At 39.9% G+C, this 27,178-nt stretch overlaps 1 protein-coding gene across 1 annotated transcript; it reads right to left on the reverse strand.

Annotated features, from left to right (window-relative positions):
- Window positions 1-563: 563 nt before the first annotated feature.
- On the reverse strand, window positions 564-26,045 carry GLO1 (glyoxalase I). The gene is made up of 6 exons (XM_038553949.1): window positions 25,864-26,045; window positions 10,129-10,211; window positions 6,706-6,846; window positions 5,929-5,996; window positions 5,163-5,252; window positions 564-2,268 (listed from the first exon to the last, which is right to left on the reverse strand). The coding sequence occupies exons 1-6, from the start codon at window positions 25,945-25,947 to the stop codon at window positions 2,180-2,182; spliced, it is 555 nt and encodes a 184-aa protein (XP_038409877.1). The 5' UTR covers window positions 25,948-26,045; the 3' UTR covers window positions 564-2,179.
- Between the last annotated feature and the right edge of the window lie 1,133 nt (window positions 26,046-27,178).

The raw sequence follows: 27,178 nt of genomic DNA on the forward strand, positions 1-27,178 counted from the left end.
CAAGTTTTATCGAGCAAGTAGAGAAAGCTTTTTTCCATGGAAATAAGGTTTAAATGATTTATGAATTTGATCACCCTGCCATTTGATAATTCTAATACCTAACATGTGAAATAGGTCTTCACTGGTTCCCAAACTCACCTTTTGATAGTCGTTCTTCTTTGTACTTTTTCTACCACATTTCTTTATCCCTGTTTACTCTTCCCACCTTTTCCACACTTCTTTATCCATATAAACTATCTGCTTTCCAGGATAGACAAAATTACAGCTATTACCATTTCAGAACAAGCCTACAAGCCCTTTCAAATCATTGCAAGCTTTTTTTTCTCCTCAAGATTTACTTATCTGTTCTAGAGAGAGAGCACGCATGCACACATGTGAGTGGGAAGAGGGGCAGAGGATGAGAATCCCCAAGCAGACTCCCTGCTGAGTGCAAAGGTGATGTGGGGCTCCATCCCAGGACCCATGAGATCATGACCTGAGCTGAAACTAAGAGTCAGACACCCAATCGACTGAGCCACCAGGAGCCCCACTGTAGGCTTTTTTAAAAAGAATACGCTGGACAGTTTACAAATTAAACAAAGCCTTATTTAAGATTTTATTTCAGTCTGTAAGTACTGCTATTTGTTTGAATTGCTCACATAATCCATTCCATCCAAAAAGGAAATGTCAAGTGCTTTTAGCAGGTGTAAGCACAGTTGGCACAGCCTAACCAAAGGTCTTCCACTAGAGTCAACAGAAAATCTAAATGTTCAGTAAAGCACAAACTGGATGTTCTTATTCTCTGGACCATGAGATTGTCAAAATCAGCTTGATTTTTTAAAACCCATCAAATATCAATCATATTGGCAAGGAAGGCCACTAAGATAATTTTTTTTTATCTTAAGATTTTATTTATTTATTCATGAGAGACACACAGAGAGAGAGAGAGAGGCAGAAACATAGGCAGAGAGAAGGAGGCTCCATGCAGGGAGCCCGATGTGGGACTCCATGATCACACCCTGAGCCAAAGGCAGGCGGCTCAACCGCTGAGCCACCCAAGCATCCCATTAAGCTAATTTCTAATAACTAAGTACTATTATCACTGAACATCATTCATCCTAAATGATTACTGGCATCAGGATGACCTTGGGGTAGGGGTCTTCACAAGTAATACAGGCACTGCTTGCCCAGGAAAAAGGAGGTGTCCTCAGAACAATTGTGTGCTACAGACTCCCTCCACTGCTTCTTCTCTCTCTGTGGTGCTCAGGCCCTAAGGCTGAGAGGACAACATTCAAGCTCAAGTATGGTTTTCACAGCAGAGGCGAGTGGAGAAAAGTTCCTGTTAGGTACTAATTTTTGAGGTACAATCTAACCAAAAATGAGAATCAGATCTCGAGTACTTGAGCCTATTTATATTGCCTTCAGTTCACAAAGTCAGTTTATACATCTAGCCTGCTTTCTTTCTCACAGAATGGAGGATAGCTGGGAGGATTAAATGAAATACAGTATGTGACAGCCAAGCCCAGTGTCTGCATACCCAGTTAATATTATTCCCATCCCACCACCCCATCCCAAAATAAAGAGGTTAGTCCTTGTACTTTGAAAGTACTTTGTCAGTAAGAATAAATTAGTTTTCCTATCAACATCCTTGTCAGTCTGATTCTGACTTGCTCCCAAGACTACCTTCTCTTTTGTAAAATAAACATTTTATACCATTTGAAGTATAAATGAAGTTTCATTTTTGTTCAGTGTCCTTTACTTTCCATTGTGGAAAGTGATTTCTGAGGAATTGAAACCCCAGAAGGTAACCACAACAAAAACTTGTTAATTTTTTTCTTTTTTTTTTTTTTTAGAATGATTATTCAAAGGTAGACTTGTAAAGACATCATATTTAGGAGAAAGAAGGCAAATGCACCCTCTGAAGGGAAATGTTCTAATTACTACCTAAAAAAAGTAAAGTTACAGAAATACATTCAAGGACACAAGACAAAGCACTACTTTAAAATGATAATGACTGAACAGTTAGGTAAAAAACATAGCTGAAATAGGAAAGGGAAATGGACTTCAGAATAATCTGAATCGGGACAATGATCCTTCAGTCCTAGATATTTCTGTTATCTGAATATCTTGAATTACACCATTTCCTTTTTTATTTCCCACAAGGTCTTCACTGAAATTGCAAAGCAGTATTCTCACAGAACTAAATTATAGTTGTCATCTTGTTAGGATTTAAAATTTCAATCCAGTAGCCATCAGGATCTTGAATAAATGCCAGGCCTTTCATTTTACCTGTAAGATGAAATGATTTTCATTAAGAAATATAAAATTTAGAGTATTTTTTAACTTGGTTTTAATAAAGTATATTATTTTGTTTATAGTTTTAACTTTAAAATGTTTTTTTTTTAAGATTTTTTATTTATTTATTCATGATAGACAGAGAGACAGAGAGGGGCAGAGACACAGACAGAGGGAGAAGCAGGCTCCATGCCGGGAGCCCGACGTGGGACTCGATCCCGGGACCCCAGCATCGCGCCCTGGGCCAAAGGCAGGCTCCAAACCACTGAGCCACCCAGGGATCCCCTATATAGTTTTAACTTTAAACAGTTCTCTTGTCAGCACTGCCCAAATGCATGCTTTTCAGAATGACTAACATACTATCTTCTACCCATAGCTGGAAGCCAACTCCCCTGATATAAACTGTGGTACCGGCTACAGTTCTGGGCATCAGATTTTTACTTCACCTTCATGATACATGTCATGCTCCCTGTTGAAGAGTCACAGAGATTGTCTTATTTTAAAGAGGAAAAGAAAATAGGAAGGTGTTCAAGCAGGTAGCATGGCATACCCACACAGCCAAAAGAATCCAGAGGCTTGGGTCATAACAGACTCTTTAAACGCTATTCCGGGTCATTTAGGCTATGTCAATCAGTCTTTCTCCTGGGAATTTATAACCGGGACTGAGAGGCTAGTAGGTCTAGTAGTAGAGTTCTTTGCTTAAATGGAGAAATGTGACCTCAGCAATCTATTTTGGGACCAAGATGCTAAGTTAGTTTGACCCCTGTCTCTCTCTGGCTCTTTTCCCCAAGATCAACCCCAGAGGAACATATATGGAAAACAGGCGGGGGGAAAAAGGTGAGGAACCCCTGGGGTGATGTCAGGGGAGAGGAAGAGGTGGTTGGGGGTGGTGTGTATTGTGTGTGTGTGTGTGTGTGTGTGTGTGTGTGAGAGAGAGAGAGAGAGAGAGAGAGATTGAGAGAGACAGAGAGAGAAAGACTGTTTAATCTGGTCTGTGTGGAAATGGGGCAGTTTTGGCCTGGATCAGAAAGCAGAAGGGGTTTTGCTAGTTTGCCTCTTGCTCCTCCCAGTGCCTTGGACATCAGCTCCTACCCCCATGCTAGGGGAGGTTCAAACTACTGGTTCACACGTCCTCAGGAGTAAACAGGGGCAGTGCAGAAGTTCTGTGCCTGTGAGGAACTAACAAGCACAGGTGAGAACCAACCGGATCCCCCCAGCTTCACTTTCCACACAATCAGAGTTAGGGAATGACCATCCTAGAAGGAAGGGTCTCCTGCTAAGACTCCTTTCTGAGGGACACAGGGGAAAACGTGACTGAAGAGCTGTTCTGCAGAATGCAAGGTGTTTAACTTCAGATGCCTAGGGATCTGTGCCTGGCCCCTTTTCCTGAGAGCCTGTGGGCAGTTAAAGGGTTGGGGTCTAACCTCCCCCACCATTCACAGTGCCTGATGCACTGGAACACTAAGAGATGCAATGAAAACAACTCCTCAGAGATCAAAGTAACAAGAGTTTGAGGAACGTAACCATAAAACAAATAGTGGGTTATAGATTCAAATAGAGGGCCAAATATTAAAGCAATGGACCAAGGCTATTAAAACATGCAAATGTGTTGAATAGTATGAAATACAACCAATATGAAACAAGAACAAGAACATATTTAAGGAGCTGAGCAAAAACTAGGGATTAAAATTAGAATGGCTGAAATTAAGAATACAGTAGATGAGAACACAAAAGATGAGTATCAGAACAGATACATTTGAGGGAAAATTAGCTAACCTGGTATGCTAGCATGAGGATCTCCCAGAAAAAGAACAAAGAAATAACAAATGTAACAAAAGCTCCCAGAACAAAATAGAAGATAACACGAATCAGAAGCAGTTTTTTCAATAGCACCACTGGATGGAAAAATAAGACCATGGAGTTGTGTTTTCAAGATCAAAGGAAAATAAACCTAAGATTTATTTTAGGTTTATTAAGAACCTAAGATTTTATATTCAACAAAACTGTCATTCATATATAAAGATACGGGTCTAAGGCATACAAAGCCTCAGAAGTTTTGCCTCACAAACCCTTTGAAAACAGTTTTGGTTAAGATACTTAATAAAGGGACAGAAAAACCCAAAAGATGCTGCAAGAGATACACAGAAAAAAAGGTGGTTAAATAATTTGATATATATATTTAAAAAAAAAAAAAAAAAAGAAAGAAAGCAAGCCAAGGCCAAAGAAAAAGGAAAAATAAATTAGTAATATCCCAGTCTGGGAGGGTATCTTGATATCAAATCTTTTAATTGAAAAAAAGAAAAGGATTAAAATGAAATGTGAAATGTTCAAATCAAAACTGGAGTAATATGCTGGCAGAAACAGATCTAAGTAAACTATAATACATGTAAAATTCCACAAAATCAAGATATATACACACTATTTCCAAACACCTAAAACATAAGGACACACAAAGGTTGTAGAAGAATGGAAATAAAAGACCAGCCATTATTAACTAAGGAGATGTGGTGTAGTTATATTAAAATCAGATAACATAGGCTTTAAGGAATTTATTTTGGGGTGGCTAGATATACCCTGAAATAGTGAAAAACGATGGCCAGTGAGAGAATGTGGTGGGGTCCAAGTGTGGGGAGAGAAACCAGGTTTTTGATGGCTCTCTAGACTCTGTGCCTGGTTCCCTGTGAAGCTGTCCTACTTGCTGTTTCATTCCTGAAGACACCCGGGTATTTTCCCAATAATTCCTCTGCTTTCCTTAAGCTGGTTGAAGCAGACTTCTTCAAGGTTACTTGCAACCAGAGGGATTGACTAGAGAACAGTACCCTCTGTGAGTGCTTAGTCATTGTTACATAACGAAAGAGGGGCCTGGAGAAGACAAGCAGTGAACTCACCGTCATCAGGTTTCTTCACAAATTTGACTCCCAGTTCTTCAAATCTTTTACAAGCACTGTGTACATCAGGAACTGCAATTCCAATGTGACCTTAGGTGGCCACCCCCAAACAAAGCAGACAGAAGGAAGAAGTAATTATTTCAGGGTACCCAAGTGCCACAGGTAGCTTCCAAAACTAGTTTATTTCAAAACATAAGGCACCTGAAGACTGATTAAATCAAATGTGTTCAAAACTTGTATTAAAGAACAAGAATCTAAGTCTAACTGGCTGGGTATAATAAACTAATTAGGAGCTCTGCATTATCAATTATTTAAAATAAACCCAAAATTGGGCTCACGTATAGTTCATTCTATTAAGAAAAACTATCAAGAAAGAGTAATCATTTACTCATACTTAACAGGTTTGTTGTGGCCGCTGACTCTATAGCAGCCAATTTAAGCCAGCAATCCCATCATCTTAACAGATTCTACATCAGGGCAGAAGTGTATACTAGCAGAAATGTGGATTATTATCAACCACGGTTTTTGTTTTTTAAATTGAAAAGTCTCCTGGAAATAGAATACTGAGACTGAAAAGTGAAAAATCATTGTGAGAGAGTAAATGTAGGGTTTAGACAAAGACCATGAAATTAAACCACTCCTAAATCAAATTTTTTTGTGGAAAAGTAAAACCACCATACACCTAAGAAGTTGATTCTTCTTAATAACTGTACAATGCACAAATCACACAAATCCATGTATACTACTTATGAATAGGCAAACATACCAAATCCTCTAGGGTCTGAGTTGCCACTGTGGTAACTCTGGGTCTCATCATCTTCAGTGCCCCAGTTGCTACAAAAGGAGGGAAAACAGAATTACAAGTGACCTGTAGGGCAAATAGTTTTCTGAAAAGAAAACTGCAACAATCTCTTTGAAACCTCACTGTGTATGTATGCAACTTGGTTTCCTCTTTGCCACTATAAATATTAAGTTTTCAACTAAAGAAAAGGCAAATGGAATCTTCCAAACAGCTCCGTGGGCTAGATTTGAGACTCCATTTCATGAATGGGACTGCCAGTTAAGGAGGTAACAGAACTTGTTCAGGGTTCCACAGCTACCGTCAGAGCCAACACTCATCTCTAGATCTGTGTGATTCCAGAGCTGTTTTGAATCAGGGACACACTAAATCACATACCCTGAAATAAATGCTCTTTTGTTAGTTGTGCAAGAGGACACAGAAACAACATAAATTAAAAAAGAATTTTTTTTCTAAAATGTTGAAATTACGAGGCCTTACTCATAGTGCCTTAACATTCATTAGGTATCATTTGGCAATTATCTTGCCAATTCTGCCTTACATTACCTACCTAAAAGATAAATGATCTTACTTGCCCCTAACTATGCACCAGAACAGTACAAAGACCAAAAATTCCATTATAAAATACTCGAACTGTTACAAATGCAAAGTGATTAGGTAAATCTGGTTTGAAGTAAGCTTGTAAGTAAGGAAAAAAGGTTTGAAAAATGTATACTGTATAAAAAAATAAAAACTCATACTCACTGTGTCAGTTCAAGTGTAGCTTTCCTGGAGAATGCCCATGCTACTTTTTCATCTTTATCTTTTGGGATGTCATTTTTTTCCTCATAAGCCAAGAAATAGAGTGAAAACTTCATGGTGGGAAAATCTAATTTTTGGAGTAGCCTGAAATTAAACAACAAGCCTAAATCAATTAATAACAGGAAAGGTTGATTCATATTAAAATCAAAATGCCAATATTCAAGTTCCACTAAGAATAAAAGCCGTATGTAGTGAGGCTATTTAAATAGGAAGACCAAGGGGAAATAAATGAAAATATCTCATTTCAAAAAACCTATTCATCTGTAAATATCAGTAAAATAAAAAAGTTTTTACAAAGCAAACTTGAAACTTAACTGGAATTATGGTATTTGTTTATAAGTGGCTAAAGGTGGGCAGCCCTGGTGGCTTAGCAGTTTAGCGCCACATTCAGCCCAGGGCCTGATCCTGGAGACCCAGGATTGAATCCCATGTCAGGCTCCCTGCATGGAGTCTACTTCACCCTCTGCCTCTCTCTCTCTCTCTCTTTCTCTCTCTCTGTCTCTAATAAATAAATAAAATCTTTAAAAAAAAATCCTTTAAAAAATAAAAAATAAATGGCTAAAGGTATCTTCAAAAGAAAACTTTTGTCCATTTTTGATGAAAAATACAATGCATTATCTTATTGTTCTTTCAGATATATAAATACATTTATTGAGTTCTTACTATGCCAAAACTCCTAGGAAAAGAAAGTGAGGATAGGTGGTAAGGGAGAAGGAAGGACAGATGAATACCACAGAGAACATGAATGTCAACAATAAAGTGGTTAAACATATAAAATACTGAAGAAAGGTCACACAGCATTAAGACTGTGAACAGGTCACTAGATATGGAAAGGAGTTTCTGCAGCCTTTTTACAGTTTCTGCAGTATTTGAGGGCAGTTTCAGCAGCATGGGATGCCAGAAGCTGGACTGCCCTGATGGAGGCAAGGCGAAGTGAGCAAGTAAAGTAGCAAGCAGGACTGACCTATATAGATGATGGGTGATGATGGGAAAGAGGGCAAGAATTATGCCAGAATAAAGACTTAAGCTTGTTTGTAGGTTGAGGAGAAAGAGCCAGTGGAAAGGGAGAGACTGATGTGAGATAGTGTTTTTAAAAAGTTTTTCAAAATCCTGAAGTTTTTAAAACGATAGTTGAAGGGGCACCTGGGTGGCTCAGTTGGTTGAGTACCTGACTCTTGATTTCAGCTCAGGTCGTGATCTCCGGGTCAGGAGATGGAGCCCTGTGTTGGACCCCACACTAGGCATGGAACCTGCTTAAGATTCTCTCTCCCTCTCCTTCTGCCCCTCCCTTTCGCCCCCCCCCTCCAAAAGATAGCTTAAGTCATGACCTATAAAGTGAATTTAAAGAGCATAAGATTATTTTGCAAGGAGTAGGGTATAATGAGGATGCACACAATATAATTTTATTTAGATTATTGAGGACTAGGTGCTCAAAGATGACCTTATTCATAATAAGAGAGAATGGTTAAAGCTAACCTAACAAATGAAAGTTTCTAAGCTTGATTTCAGATATTTTATTTTTATTTACTTATTTTTTAAAGATTTTATTTATTTATTCATGAGAGACACAGAGAGAGGGACATAAGAAGAGGGAGGAGAGGGAGGCTCCATGCAGAGAACCTGATGCAGGACTCAATCCCACATGCCCTTAGCCAAAAGCAGTTGCTCAACCTCTGAGCCACCCAGGTGTCCTGATTTCAGATCTTTTAATTATTACTGCTATGTAATACACCTTGGCCCACTGAGACAGACACCAGCTTACCACAAATAAGATTTACTCTAACATGTTTATAATAAAGTATCGGACACCTCCCATACTCCAGTCATGAAAAAATATCTCTGTACCCAGTAATGCGGATTACACAAGCCTTACAGACCAATCAGGTGGGAAGTGGGGCAAATGAACCTGTTGTAATGTGTTTTTCCCAACAAGCATATCTTTCAGTATAATGTCAAGTTGCACCCTGTTGGGGGCGGGGGGATCTTGAAAAACAAGGTCATGATTGGAGTCAATCAGACCTGGGTTCGAATTCCCACTCTACCATGTGCCCATTATAGTATCTGGGGCCAGTAACTTAGTGTTTTTAAACTCTGGTTTCTTCCTTCATTTATAAAATGGGGAATAAACTATTTCATGAGCTACTATGGAGACTGAATGAAAAACATGTAAAGTCTGGCAAATACCTAATGTTCAATGTATTTATTTTCACTCTGATTTTAAATGTGCTATAAACATTTGCTAAACTATTTTTTTAGAAAGAATAGAATTCTTTCTAAAAAAATTCTGGAAAGAATTATAAGAAGCTATTAACAACCATTATCTTTGGGGACAAGGACTGGGAATGGAAGGTAACCACTTTTCATTTTGTATTTTTCTGAACCTAAACAAACATATACTATATTACTCCATGTCGATGGAGGTTTATCCAGGCAATAAATTAAAAACTGCTTAATTTTATTCTTTATCTATATTGTCAGAAACAAACAAACAAAAAACCCTTCATGTTCTTTAGGGAAACAAAACAAGAAAAATAAACAAATATGCTTTGGGGCGCCTGACTGGCTCAGTGGGTTGAGCATCTGCCTTTGGCTTAGGTCATGATCCCGGCTCCCTGCTCAGAGCCTGCTTCTCCCTCTGCCCCTCCCCTTGCTCCTGCCCGTACTCTCTCTCTCTCAAATAAATAAATAAAATCTGTAAAAATAAAAATAAAAACAACTATGCTTTAAGGATTCCAGATCAGTGGATATTACCTGTTCAGCAAAAGAGAATCCATCCTACTAAAATGGAATGGATGGCCAGTTTTAGGTAAACTCATTCATTTTCTAAGTAATGCATTTTTATAACTGTATCTTTTCCAAAGTAAATATAAGGCCATAACATTAAAAGGATTGGAACACATTAAGGATTAAACTGGCAGCTCTCACAGAGAAGGGAGGGAAAGAACACCCAAGCACTCAGCCAGTGAGCCTGGCTGGCATTTAGAAGAACTGGATAGAAGCCCAGGCCAGTCAAGCCTAGTCCCAGACACCTGGCTAAAAGGACTTCTGTGATTTTCTTTTTTTTTTAAGAGTTTATTTATTTATTCATGAGAGACACAGAGAGAGAGAGAGAGAGGGGGGCAGAGACACAGGCAGAGGGAGAAGCAGGCTCCATGCAGGGAGCCCAACGTGGGACTCGATCCCAGGTCTCCAGGATCACGCCCTGGACTAAAGGCGGCGCTAAACAGCTGAGCCACCTGGGCTGCCCGACTTCTGTGATTTTTGAAGAAAAGTATAATCCATTTTTTAAGTGGATCCAAAAACGTTCCCTATATTTGCAAAGCTATACATTTAAACATCATAGGTGCCAATAAATAGTCTACTTACGTCATTCCAAGAATTCTAGTATAAAAATCCAGTGACTTCTTAGGATCCTTAATTCGTAGCATGGTCTGCTGCAACAGAAAATCCTAAGGAGAAAACAGGGCATATTAAACAGATTTGGCTTCTGGCACTTGTTATCAACATTAATTATGCTTTCTGTTGCAAGATACAGTCCGACTTTCTAACACAATGTTTAAGAAGAAAGTAACTTTGTCCCCTCAGCTGTACCTGGTTCCCAGACCTACCACTTACACTTCCTACAACTCTCTGCCCAAGGATGTTTTCTGGTTACGAAGGCAGGCCCAACGTGTCAGCGAGTTTACACCCCCCAAATGATCCTCAACCAATAGTGGGTGGAAAAAAAAAAAAAAAAAAAACCTGGTTCCCTTGCCCCTGGCATGTTCCATACCATGTCTCAGAGATTTCCCTGCAGAATAAAGCCCAGCTGCCCTCAGTGGTGATCCACTTTTACATACTTTTTATTGCCTCCATTTCCCACTCCACAGAGCCTCCTCCAACTACCTCCCAAAGAAACTACTTACAACTAAATCTTTATGTCCAGTCTTTTAAATGACCCAAAATAAAACAGTGATGTTACAAATAAAGAATTCAATTACTGTAAGATGTGTTCCATGAATGTATAAATGCCTTTCCAGAACTATTTATTGGTAACCATTGCAAGAAGTTACTCACAAGATCAGACTCCTAAATAACTAAAAGGGTAAAAAGCTACTGTCTCTAACACCATTGTGAAACTGTCCAATTGGGGCACCTGGGTGGCTCAGTGGTTGAGCATCTGCCTTTGGCTCAGCTTGTGATCCCAGGTTGCTGGGATCCAGTCTTGCATCAGGCTCCCCACAGGGAGTCTGCTTCTCCCGCTGCCTATGTCTCCGAGTGTCTCTCTCTCATGAATAAATAAATAAAATCTTAAAAAAAAAAAACTATTCAATTTACAAATCAGGAAACAAAAGCTTGATTGACCTCATTAAGAAAAGGGTAGAGTTCATGGAGTTAAGATTATTAATAACATTAATTACAATACTTTGCCTTCATTAGGCACAGTACCTATAAAGTATTACTATCTATAGGTACTAATGTCCCCATTTAATAGATGAGAGACACACCCAAGGTGATTAAATTAATTGTCACAGCCTTCTAAGTTCAGGTATCTTTCTACCATAGATACCTTCCAAACCATGAGTCCGTTAACTATATTTGTACTTCCTAACACATTTTTCTGTTATACCCACAGCTTGACAAAATAGGCCTGAAAATTCTGAACTCTCCCTTTGCAGACCCATCCACATCACTTCCCTATAACTAGCATCAGATAAAACATAAATATATTTTATTCACTCAGCATCATTAGGAAGTATTTTTCTATTTTGTTAAATTTTTAAGTGACCAAAATGTACTCTTATTTTAGGCATTGAAATCCTCATTTAAAACAAAACTAACCTAAATATTTTAATAAGTAGATCTTAATGAATATAATAATTTAATTCTTCATCCACAGCTTATAGTCACATATAAGGCAGTTGGCCTAGAAATTATGTTTCTAGATTACTTGGATTGCTTTTCTCAGGCAGGTGCTGCACTCCTAAAGGAAGCAGCTGAAAAAGGGAAAAGCAGCTCCTGACATCCAGGTACTGGCCTGGTACTCACAACTAGGCCCTGGTTTTCCCCACTGAACAAAATCGCAGAAACACCTATACAGTCACCCTGTGACTGCAATGAAGGGAGATCAAAATGCAGCAAATAAAATTTCACTTCATATTCTTGTTTGGCACAAATTAAAACAAGGTACTGTTTGAACTTTGGTGAAATAGGTGGGATCTATACACAGGTTTTTCAAATGATTAAAATATCTGAAAAATATTAGCTATTATAACATACATAAAACCTCAGCTATTTACTTATCTGCTTTAAAAGCATATGGAATTTACTTATTTTGATGGTTCGAGGACATTTTTATAAACGTCAGTTACAGTCTTACAATGTAATAGATAGAGGAGCTCCTGGTACATTTCCTACTACTTGTCCCTATAGTGGGATGGTCCCTGGAACTTGTGGGGTTTTTTTTGTTTTTTTTTTTAAGATTTTATTTATTTATTCATGAGAGACACAGCGAGAGAGAGGGAGAGAGAGAGAGAGGCAGGGACACAGGCAGAGGGAGAAGCAGGCTCCATGCAGGGAGCCCGACGTGGGACTCGATCCGGGATCCCCAGGATCACGCCCTGGGCTGAAGGCAAGAGCTAAACCACTCAGCCACCCAGGCTGCCACCCAGGAGCTAAACCACTCAGCCACCCAGGCTGGTTTTTTTTTTGTTTTTGTTTTTGTTTTTAATTTTTTTTATTTATTTATGATAGTCACAGAGAGAGAGAGAGAGGCGCAGAGACAGAGGCAGAGGGAGAAGCAGGCTCCATGCACCGGGAGCCCGATGTGGGATTCGATCCCGGGTCTCCAGGATCGCGCCCTGGGCCAAAGGCAGGCGCCAAACCGCTGCGCCACCCAGGGATCCCCAGGCTGTTTTTATTTTACTCTTTCAGTGAGTTTTTTTGTTCCCTCACTCACCATTAAGCTATTAGCTGTCAATTACATCAGCAAAATTCTCCTTTGTTGGTCACGAGTAACCTAATTTCCCTAAACTCTGACTCTATACTTCTCACCACCCCTGTTAGCACTCTGATTCCAGCTACCCCACCTCCACCCAGATTGGATGGTACTCTTCTTTCTTACCTTGTCCCCTACAACCTATTGTTGGGGAGATCTGGTAAAGTTAATTCAGATCACTCTTCTACTCAAAAACCGTGAGAAGGCTCCCATTTCACTCAGAGTGAAGCAAAAGTCCCTACAATGACCCTCTATGGTTGGTCCCAGTTGCCTCTTTCACCCCATTCCCCCCCCACCCACTCAGCTCCCCTGTAGTCTTCAACAGCTCACCTAGGGCCTCTGCCAGAAGGCTCATTCCCCAGACACATTTCTTTCTTTCTTTCTTTTTTTAAGTATGCTCCACACCCAATGTGAGGCTTGAACTCATGACCCTGAGATCAAGAATTGCAGGCTCTACCAACTGAGCCAGCCAGGCAACCCTTCCCAGAGCCACTTCTATTCTTTTTAACTCTACTCAAATGCCATCTTCCCAATGAGGCCCTAACTGACCACCTTTTTATCATTTTCTTTTCCCATAGCACTTGTCACCTTTCAATATGCTATTTATTATATTTATCTTTATTGTTTTTCTTTCCCTGTTAGCATATAAACTCCATAAGGGCAAGGGTGTTTGTTTTGTTTACTGATGTACCTCAGAACAGAATCTGGCATGGAGTAGATAACCAATAAATATTTTTTGAAGGAGTAAATGAACTTGCACTATGATCTTTTCTTTCCAACATTACCAGTTTCTTCTTCAATTAAAAGAAAAAAATTTAAAGTCTAAAACCCTTTTAAAGATTTTATTTACTTATTTATTTATTTATTTATTTATTTATTTATTTATTTATTTATTTATTTATTTGAGAGACTGAGAGAGAGAGTACACGAGTAGGGTGGAGGGAGGGAGCAGCAGAGAGAGAGGGAGAAGCAGACTCCCTGGTGAGCAAGGAGCCCGACACAGGGCTCAATCCCAGGCCCCAGGGATCACAAAGCTAAAGACAGATGCTTAATCTACTGACCCACCCAGGGGCCCTTAAAACCCTTTTAAAATCTGTTCTGTATGGCCCAGTTTACCATCCTACCAATGACATTGGTCACATTCATAGTTCATCTTTTCAACATCTTTCTAGTACCAACATTAGTATTGTCAGAATATGAAAGACTTTATCATTACTTCAGTTCATAAACTGAGAGCTCATATTCTTGACCAAGATGTTTCCCTTCTAAAAATTTATCTAAGGAAATAATTACAAACTCTGACAAAGATTTATGTGCAAAGACATTCATTGCAACACTTAAATAATAACTGTGTGTCACGTACTGTCCTTATTTACAGAAATCAACTCATCTAATCTTCACGACAACCCTATGAGATATGTATTATAACCATCCCATTTTACTGCTGAAAGAGTAAGCGTTAGAAAAAATTCCACCTCAAGCAGTTTGGCTCCAAAGTCCTTGCTTTCAACTACATTGGCTAAACTGCCTCTAACAACAAAGAAATAGATAAATAATGACACAGGCATAACATAATATAATGAATACATTTAAAATGCATGGTATATTAAGTTTAAAAAGATACATACATGTTTAGTTCATTTAATATGCTATTCAAATTAATTAATTACATCTTAAAAGTAATGCTAAAAGCCTTTAATTTTATTTCCTGTTAACATGGCTATGTGCTAAAACTATCTAAATACACACATAAAAATAAATATAAAAATGAACTCTTAAAAGTCTATACATAGCTAACAATACTGTATTGTATGTATACTTGAGAGTTGTAAGAGAGCAGATTTAACAGAGCATGTCTTTTTCTTTTTAAAGCTTTTTTTTTTTTTTTTTCATTTATTTATGATAGTCACACAGAGAGAGAGAGAGAGAGAGGCAGAGACATAGGCAGAGGGAGAAGCAGGCTCCATGCACCAGGAGCCCGAAGTGGGATTCGATCCCGGGTCTCCAGGATCGCGCCCTGGGCCAAAGGCAGGCGCCAAACCGCTGCGCCACCCAGGGATCCCCTAACAGAGCATGTCTTAAAAGCTATCAGCACATACACACAAAAAAAAGTCTAATTATGTGAGGTGATCAACACATTAACCAACTTTGCTGTATTCATTTTGCAATATACATGTGTATCAAATCACCACACTGTGCACCCTAAATTTATACATTGTCATATGTTGATTATATCTCAATAACGCTGGAAAAATAGTTTCAAAAAGGTAGAAAAAGGGGCACCTGGGTGGCTCAGTGGCTGAACGTCTGCCTCTGGCCCAGGGCGTGATCCCGGGGTCCTGGGATTGAGTCCCACATCGGGCCCCCCACAGGGAGCCTGCTTTTCCCACTGCCTATGTGTCTGTCTGTGTCTCTCATGAATAAATAAATAAAATCTTTAAAAAGGTGGGGGGGAGGGCATCTACAGCATTGTTCCAACTGCGAAGACTCAACACGATAGATTATTTCCATGTAAATGTATAGATGTATAGACGAAAACACACTTTAATGCCATTTTAACCTTAAAATAAGTCTATAAATGGCAAAAAAATTAAATGTATAATCAGTACTAGTGGGTTTATTCATAAAAACTGGCTTATAACATTTTTGCTACAAAAATGTTATTTAGATGATATAAAAAAACAAGCACATCTTGCTTTTTTATAAAATGCTCAAGTTATTCTATGCTAATAGTTTGCTTTTCAACACCAACATATTCTTTCAACTCTGTACTTCTGGTAAACACCTGAATGATCCTTCCTCAAAAAGAATCCTTAAAAATGATTATTCCTATGGTCTTAAAATACTGTTTAAAATAAATATATCTTGTGTTTAAAAAAAGTAGGACTTACATTCATGTCCTGTCTCATCAGATAATTAAGATTTTATTTATGTATTAGAGAGAGAGAGAGAAGGAGCAGGGGTAGGGGCAAAGGGAGAGGGAGAAAGACTTTCTGCTGAGCAGGGAGTGGGGCTCGATTCCAGGACCCTAGGATTATGACCTGAGTGGAAGGCAGATGCTTAACAGATGAGCTAACCAGGCCCCATTCATCGGACAATTCCTAACTTTGTCTCTCCCTTATCATGCTCAAAATTTGGAAGAACAAAGCCATCTTGTATGCTTAAACTATCTTTGGGTTTTCTGGGGTGGCTACTAGGTTAACAAAAATTTGCTCCTTTACCTTATAAAAAGAGTTAAAATAGGGCAGCCCCGGTGGCGCAGCGGTTTAGCGCCGCCTGCAGCCGGGGGTGTGATCCTGGAGACCCAGGAGTCCCGCTCGGGGTCCCTGCATGGAGCCTGCTTCTCTCTCTGCCTGTGTCTCTGCCTCTCTTTCGCTCTCTCTGAATAAATAAATAAATCTTAAAAAAAACAAAAAAAGAGTTAAAATAAATAATCAGGCTTTGGAAAGCCTGGTCCAAGTTTAATTAGCTCAAAATTACTTTGAAAACACTATAATGTTACAATCAAGGATATTTCTAGTGCACATCCTATGTGTTTGTAATAGCATCCTGTCAAAACTATATAGGTGAGACAGGGACAAAAATGAAAGGGTCAAGGTCCCTCTGAGCACCTCGAAATGGATTTTTTTTGGTGTTAAGATGTGAGACTTGGGTAAATCTTCGTTTTTTTGTTTTACTGATGGATATTCAGTTGCTCCAGCACAATTTGTTGAAAAGCCAACCCTTTCTCCATTGAATTGCATTCATATTTTTGTCAAAAGTCTGTAGGGTGTATTAGTGTGGGTCTTATTTTGGTTTCTCTATTCTGTTCCATTAAATCTGTGTCTCCTCTGCCAATATCAGAGGCGTGGCTACTGTTGCTATATAGTAGGTCTTAAAATCAGATAGATGGATTCCTTCCACTTCATTCTTTTCAAAGTTTAGTTATTCTAGCTCATGTGCCTTTCATAGAAGTTTTAGAATAATCTTACCTATATCTAAAAAAAGTTTTGTGTTAAACATGTATATCAATTTGTAGAGAATTGACATCTTTACTATGCTGAAGCTTCCAAAGATGAATGCTGTTATGTCTGTTTATTAAAATCTCTATCAGTACTGTGTGATTTTCAGCATGTAAATCCTGCATGATGAATTTATTTATACCTAAGAAATTTGGTTGCAATTATATTTTTAATCATGGTGCTCATGTTTTCTCTGCTAGTATACAGAAATAGAATTGCTTTTTGTATGTTTATCTTCTGTCCTGTGACCTCAATAAACTCACTTCTTAGTCCTAGACGAGTTTTTTTGTAAAATACTTAGGATTTCCTCTGTACAATCATGTCCTCTGCAAATAGGGACAGTTTTATTTCTTCCTTCCAATCTGAATGACTGTTACTTCCTTTTCTTACCTTACTGCACTGGCTAGAACTTCTAGCACTATGTTGAATTACAGTGGTGAGAACGAACATCTTTGTCACATTCCACAAAATAGGGAAGAAGCATCACCATTAAGTATAATGTAAATTTTTTTATAGATGACCTTTATCAAGTTGAATTAAGTTCCCCTCCATTCCTATTTTTTTCTGAAAAAAAAAAATTGGACATGGTATTAAATTTCATCAAATGTCTTTTCTGTATCAATTAACATGATCATGTGATTTTTCTTCCTTAGCCTCTAATATTACACATTACTTTGATTTGTGAATATTGATCTAGTTTTGCACACCCTGAATAAACTCCACTTGGTCATGGTAATTTTTTTTATATATTGCTAGATTATAATTGGTAATATTTTATCATGGATTTTTACCTCTATATTCATGAGGAAGATTAGTTTTTTTTTGTATTGTCTTCATCTGGTTCTTGGTGTCAGAGTAATACTAGCTTTATAAAATGAATCAGGTAGAACAAACTGAGGGGTGATGGAAGGAGGTGGTGGGGGATGGGCAAAATGGGGGATGGGCATTAAGGAGGGCACTTGTTATGATAAGGACTGGGTGTTACATGTAAGTGATGAATTACTAAATTCTACTCCGGAAAACAGTATTACATTACATATTAACTAGCTAGAATTTAAATAAAAATTAGAAAAAAAAGTATAATATAAAATGAATCAGGAAGTGTTCCTCCTCTTCAGTTTTTAAAGGGATTGTACAGAATTGATGTTCATTTTTAATACTTGGAAGAATTCTCCAGTGAAATCATTTGGGCCTCGAGAGATTTTTTTGGGGAAAGTTATTGATTATGAATTAAATTTTCTTATGTTATAGAGCTATTCAAATTATGTATTTCATATTAGGTAAGTTATGGTGGTTTGTGTTTTTTAAGGAATTGGTCTACTTAATACAAATTGTCAAATTTACATGTACAGAGTTGTTTTTAATATTCCCTTATTATCTTTTCTGATGTCTGCTGTCTGTAATGATATCCCCTATTTCATTCCTAATATTGGTAATTTCTATCTTCTCTTTTCATCTTGTCAATCTTGCTACAAGTTTGTCAAATGTATTGGGTTTTTTTTTTTTTTCCTCCAAAGAACTTTGTTTCATTGATTTTCTCTATTTTCTGTTTTCAATTTCAATGATTTCTGCTTTTTATGATTTCCTTCCTTCTGCTTTCTCTCGGTTATGTTGCTCTTCCAGGTTCTTGAGGAGGGAACACGAATTATTTGAGACTTCTCTTTTCTAATGTATGGTTTAGTAATATAAATTTCCTTCTTAGCACTGTGTTAGCTGAGATTCCTTTCTCATTTCATTCAATCTATTTTTTAAAAAATCTCCCTTGAAACCTCCTCTTGATCATGAATTATTTAGAAAAGTGTTATTTAGTTTCCAAGTGTTTGGAGATTTTCCTGTTAGTTTCTGCTGCTGATTTCTAGTCTGATTCCATTGTGGTCAAAGAATGCACTCTGTATTATTTCAATAATATTAAGTTTGTTGAAGTTGGTTTTGGGGCCCATGACATGGTCTATCTTGGTATATACTCTATGGGCACTTGAAAACGAAAGTGTACTCTGCTGTTATTGGGTGGAGTTCTTTAAAGGTTGATCAGATCTTGTTTACTGATGGTGCTGTAGAGTTTGTCTATGTCCTTGCTAATTTTCTCTCTAGTTCTGTCAATTGTTGAGAGAGGAATACTGAAATCTCCAATTATAAATGTGGGTTTTTCTATTTCTCCTTTCCATCAAATCAGTTTTTGCTTTGTTTTTTTTTTTCAGTTGTTTTTTTAGTGCACATTTATTTAGGACTGTTATATCTTCTTGGTCAACTGACCCTTTTATCACTATACAAATACTTCCCTACCTACTATCATTTTCTTTGCTCTGGGGTCTACTTTATTTGGTATAAGCCATTCCTGCTTTCTTTTGATTAATGTTTCCGTAATAATCTTATTCCATCCTTTTAATTTGCCTCTATTATTATATTTGAAGTGAGTTTTCATGCATACAGCATATATTTGAGGAATATTTTCTTTTATTTCAGTTATATTGAAATACAACTGACGTATAGCACTGTGTAAGTTTAAGGTATACAGCTTAATGACTCATACATGTTGTGAAAGGATTACCACTATAAGTCTAGTTAATACCCATCACCTCATAAATAGAGAAGTTGGGGCATGTTTTTAAATCCACTCTGCTAATCTCTAATTGGTGTATTTATACCTAATGTAATTATTGAAATACTAGGGATTAAGTTGGCTATTTTATTTATTGTTTTGTTAATTTTTTTCTTTGCCTTCCTCTGGGTTACTAGAACATTTTTTGATACTTCCACTTTGATTTATCTGTAGTGTTTCTTCATGCACTCTTGTATAGCTTTCTTAGCAGTTGCTCTAGGTGTTCAATTAAATATAAGTTATCATAGTCACTTGGTGTCGTCATTTTTCAATTTGAGTGAAGTACAGAAACCTCACCTCTCTTTACATCCCTTCACTCTCTCCCATTTATAATTGTCTTAAAATACTTCCACTGTTGCAGTGGGGTAGAATTTCAGGTTCCCCATGTGTCTCCATTAATACAGCAAGTGGGGAAAGCTTGCTACTGTCTGGTGAGATCAGAGTTCTGGCTCCCTATTCAACATTCTCTGATACCACCCTGGCAGGGGGAGGGGTGCACATCGCATTGCAGCCTGTTCAGCAGAAGACGAGGCTCCCTACCCAGCCTTTGCTGGCAGAGGCAAGGATGTTGCCACAGTTTTTTCTGTGGTGTTTAGTTGTAGTAGAGCTGTTATTGTCTAAAAGTTTTCTGCCTCATCAGGAAATACTGCTTATTCCCTGGTCCTGTGAATAGAGAGGTTTTCATTGTTGTTGGTGGGTTTTTTGCTTGTGTTTTGTTTTCTTGGCTTTTTTTTTGTGGGTTTTTTGGTTGCACCCACTGACATTTCTGTCACTCCGAGTTTGGGCTAAATAAGGCAAAAAAGAAAATTCAGGAAGCTCACCACCATGTTGCTTCTAGGGTCTCAAGGTCCCTAGCTAGTCTGCCTTCTTCTCTTCACCTCTCCATTGTCTTCCTATATTTATTTTATATAAAATGTCTAGAGTTCTTAGCTGTACCTAGCAGGAGAAATAGGGGAAAGTATGTGTACCATGTTCCCAGTAAGACTCCAAATTCATTTGATACAATTGAGCCCCACAACAACAGGGTATGTTTGGTCACCACAGGTCTCTTTCTAATGATGAAGACACTCATTTCTGTAGAACTGTTGTCAAGGAGCTCTTTAAGATATTACATCTTACTCAAAATCAAAGTCAATACCTCCATAGCTTCTATCACCTTTAGTCTTCAAAAAAGAGAAGTTTCAAACTTGCATTTGCTAAATTTTCAGAAATTTTAAGATTTCTTTGGCCTAACTTGTGTGTTTTGGCCTTAAGAACAGTGAGCCTTTGGAAGCTTCCTTTGGAGCTCATCAACTCTCTGTCACAATAAATTTTCACAAAGGTTGCATCACCCCCAGCAGAGAATCTTCTTAAGGCTCAACTAAACATTCAGATTCAGGACAACCACAGGCTGAAAGTTTCAGTCAGAAAACACAACTTGCCAAGAGAGCAGGCTTACGTGTTCCTCTTCAGCAGGAGTACTCAAAAAGAAGTCTGTACAGCTCAGGTGTAGGAGAAGATGTGCACTGGGTAGTAGCAGGAAATCACCCTGGTGGGACGCCTGGGTGGCTCAGCGGTTAAGCATCCATCTGCCTTTGGTGCAGGGTGAGATCCCCAGGTCCCAGGATCGAGTGCCGCATCGGGCTCCCTGCATGGAGCCTGCTTCTCCCTCTGCCTATGTCTCTGCCTCTCTCTCTCTCTCTCTCACTCTCCCTCTCTGTGTGTGTATCTCTCATGAATTAATAAATACAATATTAAAAAAAAAAAAAAAGGAATCACCCTGGTGTAGAAGCTCTGTATGCCACAGGAACCAATCTCTCTAGTAGCAATTCCATGGGCAAAACTTTCAAAATCTCCACAAGGGACAGTTATAAGAGCCACTACATTCAGGAAAGCCCAAAGCTGTGACTTCCTGTTAGGTATTGATAATTCACCCTCTCTAAATGCAACTTATCAATCAAGTTATTCTTATTTTTATCATAAGCAATATTGCTAAGTAACAAACACTATTTTTGTTTCTTGGGAAACAGCTAGAGTTAACCAAATGTCACATTCTCATCAAAGAGTTAAGGTCTTAGCTCTTCATGACTAGGAATCATATTCCTATAAAACAAAAATGGATGAAGTTTTGTTTTTTCCTTACTTTTAAAAGTCACAGTTGCCTTCAGTGAAAGACCCTTTTGGAGATCCAAGCATATCTGAGAAATTGTTTTCTATGTAACAGCTGGAAAACATGTTTGATGTACAAGATGGCTTGATATATTTTTTCTTCGCTATCTTCCTCCTTCTAGTGTTATTTGCCTGACTCAACCTATGCCAGAATGTGATAAATTGTTCCTGAAAATAATTCAGCCACTCCCTTTACATTTATTCTATCTTATCTAAATTGGTTTCATGTGGTTCTTTCCTTACCACTCTATAATAATTCAACAGCCAAAGACATACTTCAAGTATACTCACTCTACAGATAAGGGCAATAGAAATAGCTAGGAGACACAAAAGAAACTTCTTTAAATTTAAAAATTACCTGTGATATTAGTAAACACACCTGCCAGACTACTCTTACAACAAGTAAAAGAAATAGGAAAATCCTAGAAGCCCTTAGGATCATGAGGCCTTTAAAATCTCAAGCAAAGGGAGAGAAAACACACAAGTGTGAGAGAAATTATTCTTCAGAGGCAATATGGTTCAAATGCTAACTCTACCACCATTGCCTTGGGTAAATCATTACCTTTTTTGAACCTCAGTTTTCACATCTTTAGAATGGGGATAATTATAGTTCTTAGCTCACAGAGTTGAGCTGGAAAGCATATGGGATAATGCATTAAAGTGCTTAGCACAGTGTCTCTAGAATCCCTTGTCAGCTCAAGTCAGACACCTGGAGTCTTCCTAGATTTCTCCCTTTCCACTTCTCAGTAAGCCAGTGCAAGCGTCCTATCAAAATGACTCCTTAAATCCCTCTGGAATTGTTCTCCTTGTCATTCTAATAAGCACTACCTTGCTCCTGTCCTTACTACTTCCTCCCTGGATGATTGTCCTAGCGTCCCTGGTCTCTGCTTCTTACAGGCTTACCCAGATGCAAGCCACTGAACTTCTCATCAAGTACCAGAGTCATCTTTCTATAGTGAAAACCCAATTGTGTCATTTCTGGGTTAAAAATCATTCCTTCAGAGGAAGTCCCCAAAGCAAGCACATATGATTAGTGCATACTTCTCTAATTTCATCATTTGTTAGCACTCCCCTAGTCATTTTGAATGTTTTAACTCTTATCAGTTAAAAAAGAGCATGCACCCCCAATGAATATGTATTTAATTATATACATGTACAAATATACTAATAAAATATATATACCATAAAATATAAATAAAATATATTTGCCAAATAGAAACCTTTACAGGGTGAGAAAAACAAACATATTTTCTTTGGGCATCCTGATGATTGTCTTGCGTACCTCCTCCCTCAACTCCCACTGCCTACAACTTCAGTCTCCTATTATCTGTAGATTCCTGCATCAGTTCTCTGATGTCATTGTGCTTTTTATATTTACTATGATTCTCTCTGCCTAAAACAGTCATTCGTCCATCTGGCCACTCTCCTTCCTTCCTCCTTTCCATTCTCTCTTCCACCTACCCCTGCACCAAATTCTACCTAGGTACTTTCTTTTTATTTGGCAAAACCCAGCCTAAGTGTCACCAACACTCAAAGTTTTCCCTGACCCACCTACCACTCAGATGGGATGGGACTCCAAATTATTACTTTAAAGGACACTGATAGAGACTGTCAAAACAATTAATTTCAGGAGATTATCACTTGGGAAAAGAAGTATTTGGCCTTATGAAGACAGTTGGCCAATAAGATTGCCAGGATATGGTGCAGCTGTATATTCCTTGGCCTGCCTTCTGGGCAAAGATACAAATGATCAACAGGCAAGTTGACTTTCTACCACCACTACCCTCTCTTTTCCAAACCAGGCCCTCATCACTTATTTCACCTTCTAGAAGAACCTTTTAGGTGTTCTCATCGCCTCCAGACCTGGATCCCTCCAATCTACTCTACAAAATGCTTTGAGACCCCAAATGGATCCCTACCACCTACATAAAATCTAGCTTCCTTAGATGTGACATTCAAAGCTCTCTCTCTCTCCAGGAGAGTAAGGCTCCAACCTCCCATTCTAGCCTTCTCCACCACAGCTCCACTGTTTAAATAACCTGAACTTTGACCAAAAACACGTAACTCACCTCTCCAGAACACGCCTGCACTGCATATTTCTGCCGTCTCACCACATTTTTGCTCAGATGTTCCTTCTACCTAGAATGCCCCACTCCTATGTAACTCTGTCTTACAGATGATTTTGGAACCCCATCCATGCTTTAAGATATAGGCCCACCCCCACCTTCTGGTTGATGTACTTCCCTGATGCGCACCTTTGAATTCTATCACTTTTCATAGTTTAGAGAACAGTAATACATTTTATCCTCCTCGCAGCTCTCTTTATGCTGCTTTTACAAACTCAGCCCCAGTGCCCTGCTAAAATCACTACAGCCAATGATATATATATATATATAGATCTGGGGACTCAAGTGTAGGTCTTGAGACTTCAAATACCCCGTGACTATACCATACCACAGACGCTACCTTCGAAAGTTTCTACCTCTTGTACTCCCAGGGTGTTTTATAATGTCAACAGCACGGTACTCCCAGCTCCATCGTATTGTTACAGTTGGTGTCTGTCTGGTGAAGAGACAGACATCATCTTGTTCATCCCGGTATCCTCCAAACACACTGTGTTCTTTTTCTTTATATACAGCAGGTGATCAACCATCAGGCTGAACTGAATTCACTTAGGTCTTTTACTTTCCTTCATGTCAAGTTCCAAAATAACTGCTTAAGTCAGTACTTCAGAAGCCGAATGAGGGTAGAAGTTGAGAGTGTGGGTGCCTCTCTGGGCCAGTTACTCAATACTTCTGTGCTGGAGTCTCCTTATTTGTAAGACAGAGATAATAATTATGCCTTCTTCATGGGGTTGTTGTGAGGATTAAATTAAGAAATATACTTCAAACAAAACCCCAGGGCCTGGCACACTCGAGGTATACCAGCTGCCACTGCATATTCATTTTACGTCTCCCACATGGTATTTCAGGGCCAAAAAGTATTGATTTCAAGATGTAATTACTCCATATAAACAAGAGAAATTTCGATTATGTGTAGCGCAAATTAAGAAGGCAAGAAAATGTATTTAATGAAATTTATAGAGATCTCTGAAATCTTTTAAAATAGCCTAGCACATAAAATCCTCAGTTATCTAGGAAATTAATTTATACTGAATGACTCAATTTATACTCTGAGAAATAACTAGGTATACTAGGAAAATGCGTGTGAGAAGAAATTTCCTTCCTTCCTTTCTTTCTTCCCCCTTAAATTTTGCAGTGACTACTATTTTTCCTAAGCTAAGTACCAGGTGCCAGTCAAAGGCTTTAGCAAGCAGAGGTGTCTGACTCTCCACGCCAAAGGTAAAGAGCAAGCAGGGAGCAAACTCATCAACACACAATCTTTAAGGAATTTAGAAATTCCAGCCATCTAGGGCAGCCCGGGTGGCCCGGCGGGTTAGCGCCGCCTTTGGCCCGGGGCCTGATGCTGGAGACCTGGCGTCCAGACCCACGTCGGGCTCCCTGCACGGAGCCTGCTTCTCCCTCTGCCTGTGTCTCTGCCTCTCTCTCTCTCTGTTCAATCAATCAATCAATCAATCAATAAATAAATTCCCACAATTAAAAAAAAAATACAAAGGCGTCTACTGGCACTGACAAGCGCGCTGGAGTCAAGCCCCCAGCGGCTGCCGTGTTGGATCTTGCCGGCCTGAAGGCACCACACCTGAGTGAGCTACACTGACTCAGTGCAGACAAGTCAGGCAAGCTGGAGGGATGCAACAGGCCCCTCCTCTTACTGGGTCTCCGCTGCGATGAGAGGGGTCGGTGGAGGAGTTTCCACGATTACCGTCAGCCCTCCTGGGTCCCCCAAGCACGGGGAGGGGGAGAGAGGCGGAGGCCAGAAGCGTGGCCGTGAGCAACCAATAGCCAGCAAGCAACAGCGAAACTCGGAGAGAGCGCACGAGTTTGGAGGAGTTGAGCCCGCAGCCAGGTGGGCTGGGAGGGGCCGCGGGGACAGGGACCTTCGAACCCGGACTTGGGCGTTCGGGATCCGCCCCGCCCGCCATCGCTACCGACCCGGGGAGCCGCACGCCCACGGACACGGGCCCCGACTCTGGGTTGGCCCTGGCTTCCAGTTACCGTCCCCCAATAAACGGGTTAAGGCCGGCAGGGCCGCGGTCCCTGGGGAAACGGACCCTCTCGCGATCGCCCACCCGCACCGCCAGGCCGAAGGCCTTCCGCCCCCCCCCGCCCCGCCCGCCCCGCCCGCTCCGGCTCGCCCCGGGAGGCGGCGGCGGCGGCCGCACGGGGGTCGACCCCAGCCCGCGCCGGGCCCGGCTCAGCCCGCGGATGTGCCCCCTCCGGGGACCGCTACTCGGGGGATGGCGGTTCTGCGCCCACCTTGGTGCTGGGGTCCGGCTCGGAGCAGCAGGCGAGGGCGGCCTCCTCGGTGAGGCCGCTGGACGCTGGCTGCGGTTCTGCCATGGCCCAACTGCGGCTTCGGCGACGACGCTCGCGAAAACACCGCAGCCACCCACGCCGCTCCCCGCCCCGCGCTGCCCCGCCTGGCGACGCCGGGACGGCGCCGGCCGGGGCGGGGGGGCAGCCGCCGATTCTCAGCCAATCACGGTGCGCAGGGCAAGTTGGCTCTCTGCTGATTGGGCCCCACAGGACTCCGCGGCTCAAGACTACAACTCCCAAGGTGCCTTGCGCTCGAGGGGAGGCGCGGGGAAGACCCAAAAAACCTTGCCGGCTTGGAAAGCGTGATCTCCCCGTTTCGCTTCTCGGCCTAACTTGCTAAAGTTCAGGAAACATCCATACCTCACTGCTGCAACTTGGTAGGAAATTGGAACCTGGTGGAAAGAGAATTGGGAGCTTTCCTTTCTGAAGTATAAGGATCCAGAAGTATTTTCTCAGTGTAAGCGGTACAGGATAATTTTTTTTGTTTGTTTTTTGTTTGTTTTTTGTTTTTTGTTTTTTTTTTGGTACAGGATAATTAAAACGACTCTGACTTGATCAAAAATCCAGGTTCAAGTTTTGGTTCCACTATTTATTCGCTACAGAAGCTTGGAGAGATTACTGACCCCTCTCTGAGCTTCCTGGCAGGACTTTGGTCAGGTTCAAATGACACTTAAGTCCTAAGTCGTGAAGCCGTGAATTAAATGTCATTTGACACCGACCAAACCTGACCATTTAAATCAGGGCTTCACGACCTAGGATTTAAGTTTCCACAACTTGCAGTATGTGTTTTGCATTAATTTTACTAAGGCACATATTTAGATTGTGTTCATCGGAAGACTTCGTTCTTTGATGACTGGCACAGTACATGCTCAATACAGATTTCCTGATGTTAGGTCATAACTGGCATAGATGTGATTTAGAAAAGGGCTTTATGTTAATAAGTAAATGAGGAATGAGATTTGACAAAGAGTTTTAAGTGAAAAGCAGGGTTGATGTAAATCAGCAAGAAGGTAGATACATGTTAGGAATTTTGGTTGCAAGAAGTTGGGCAAGGGGTGCCTGGGTGGCCCAGTGGTTGAGCAGCTGCCTTCTGCTCAGGGGGTGATCGATCCTGTGGTGGTTGGATCGGGTCAGGCATCCGGCTCCCTGCGTGCAGCCTGCTTCTCCTTCTGCCTCTGTCTCTGCCTCTCTCTCTGTCTCTCATGAATAAATAAATAAAATATTTTTTTAAAAAAGAATTATTAAAAAAAAAAAA

This window comes from Canis lupus, chromosome 12 (assembly GCF_011100685.1).
Source record: "Canis lupus familiaris isolate Mischka breed German Shepherd chromosome 12, alternate assembly UU_Cfam_GSD_1.0, whole genome shotgun sequence".
Taxonomy (NCBI): domain Eukaryota; kingdom Metazoa; phylum Chordata; class Mammalia; order Carnivora; family Canidae; genus Canis; species Canis lupus.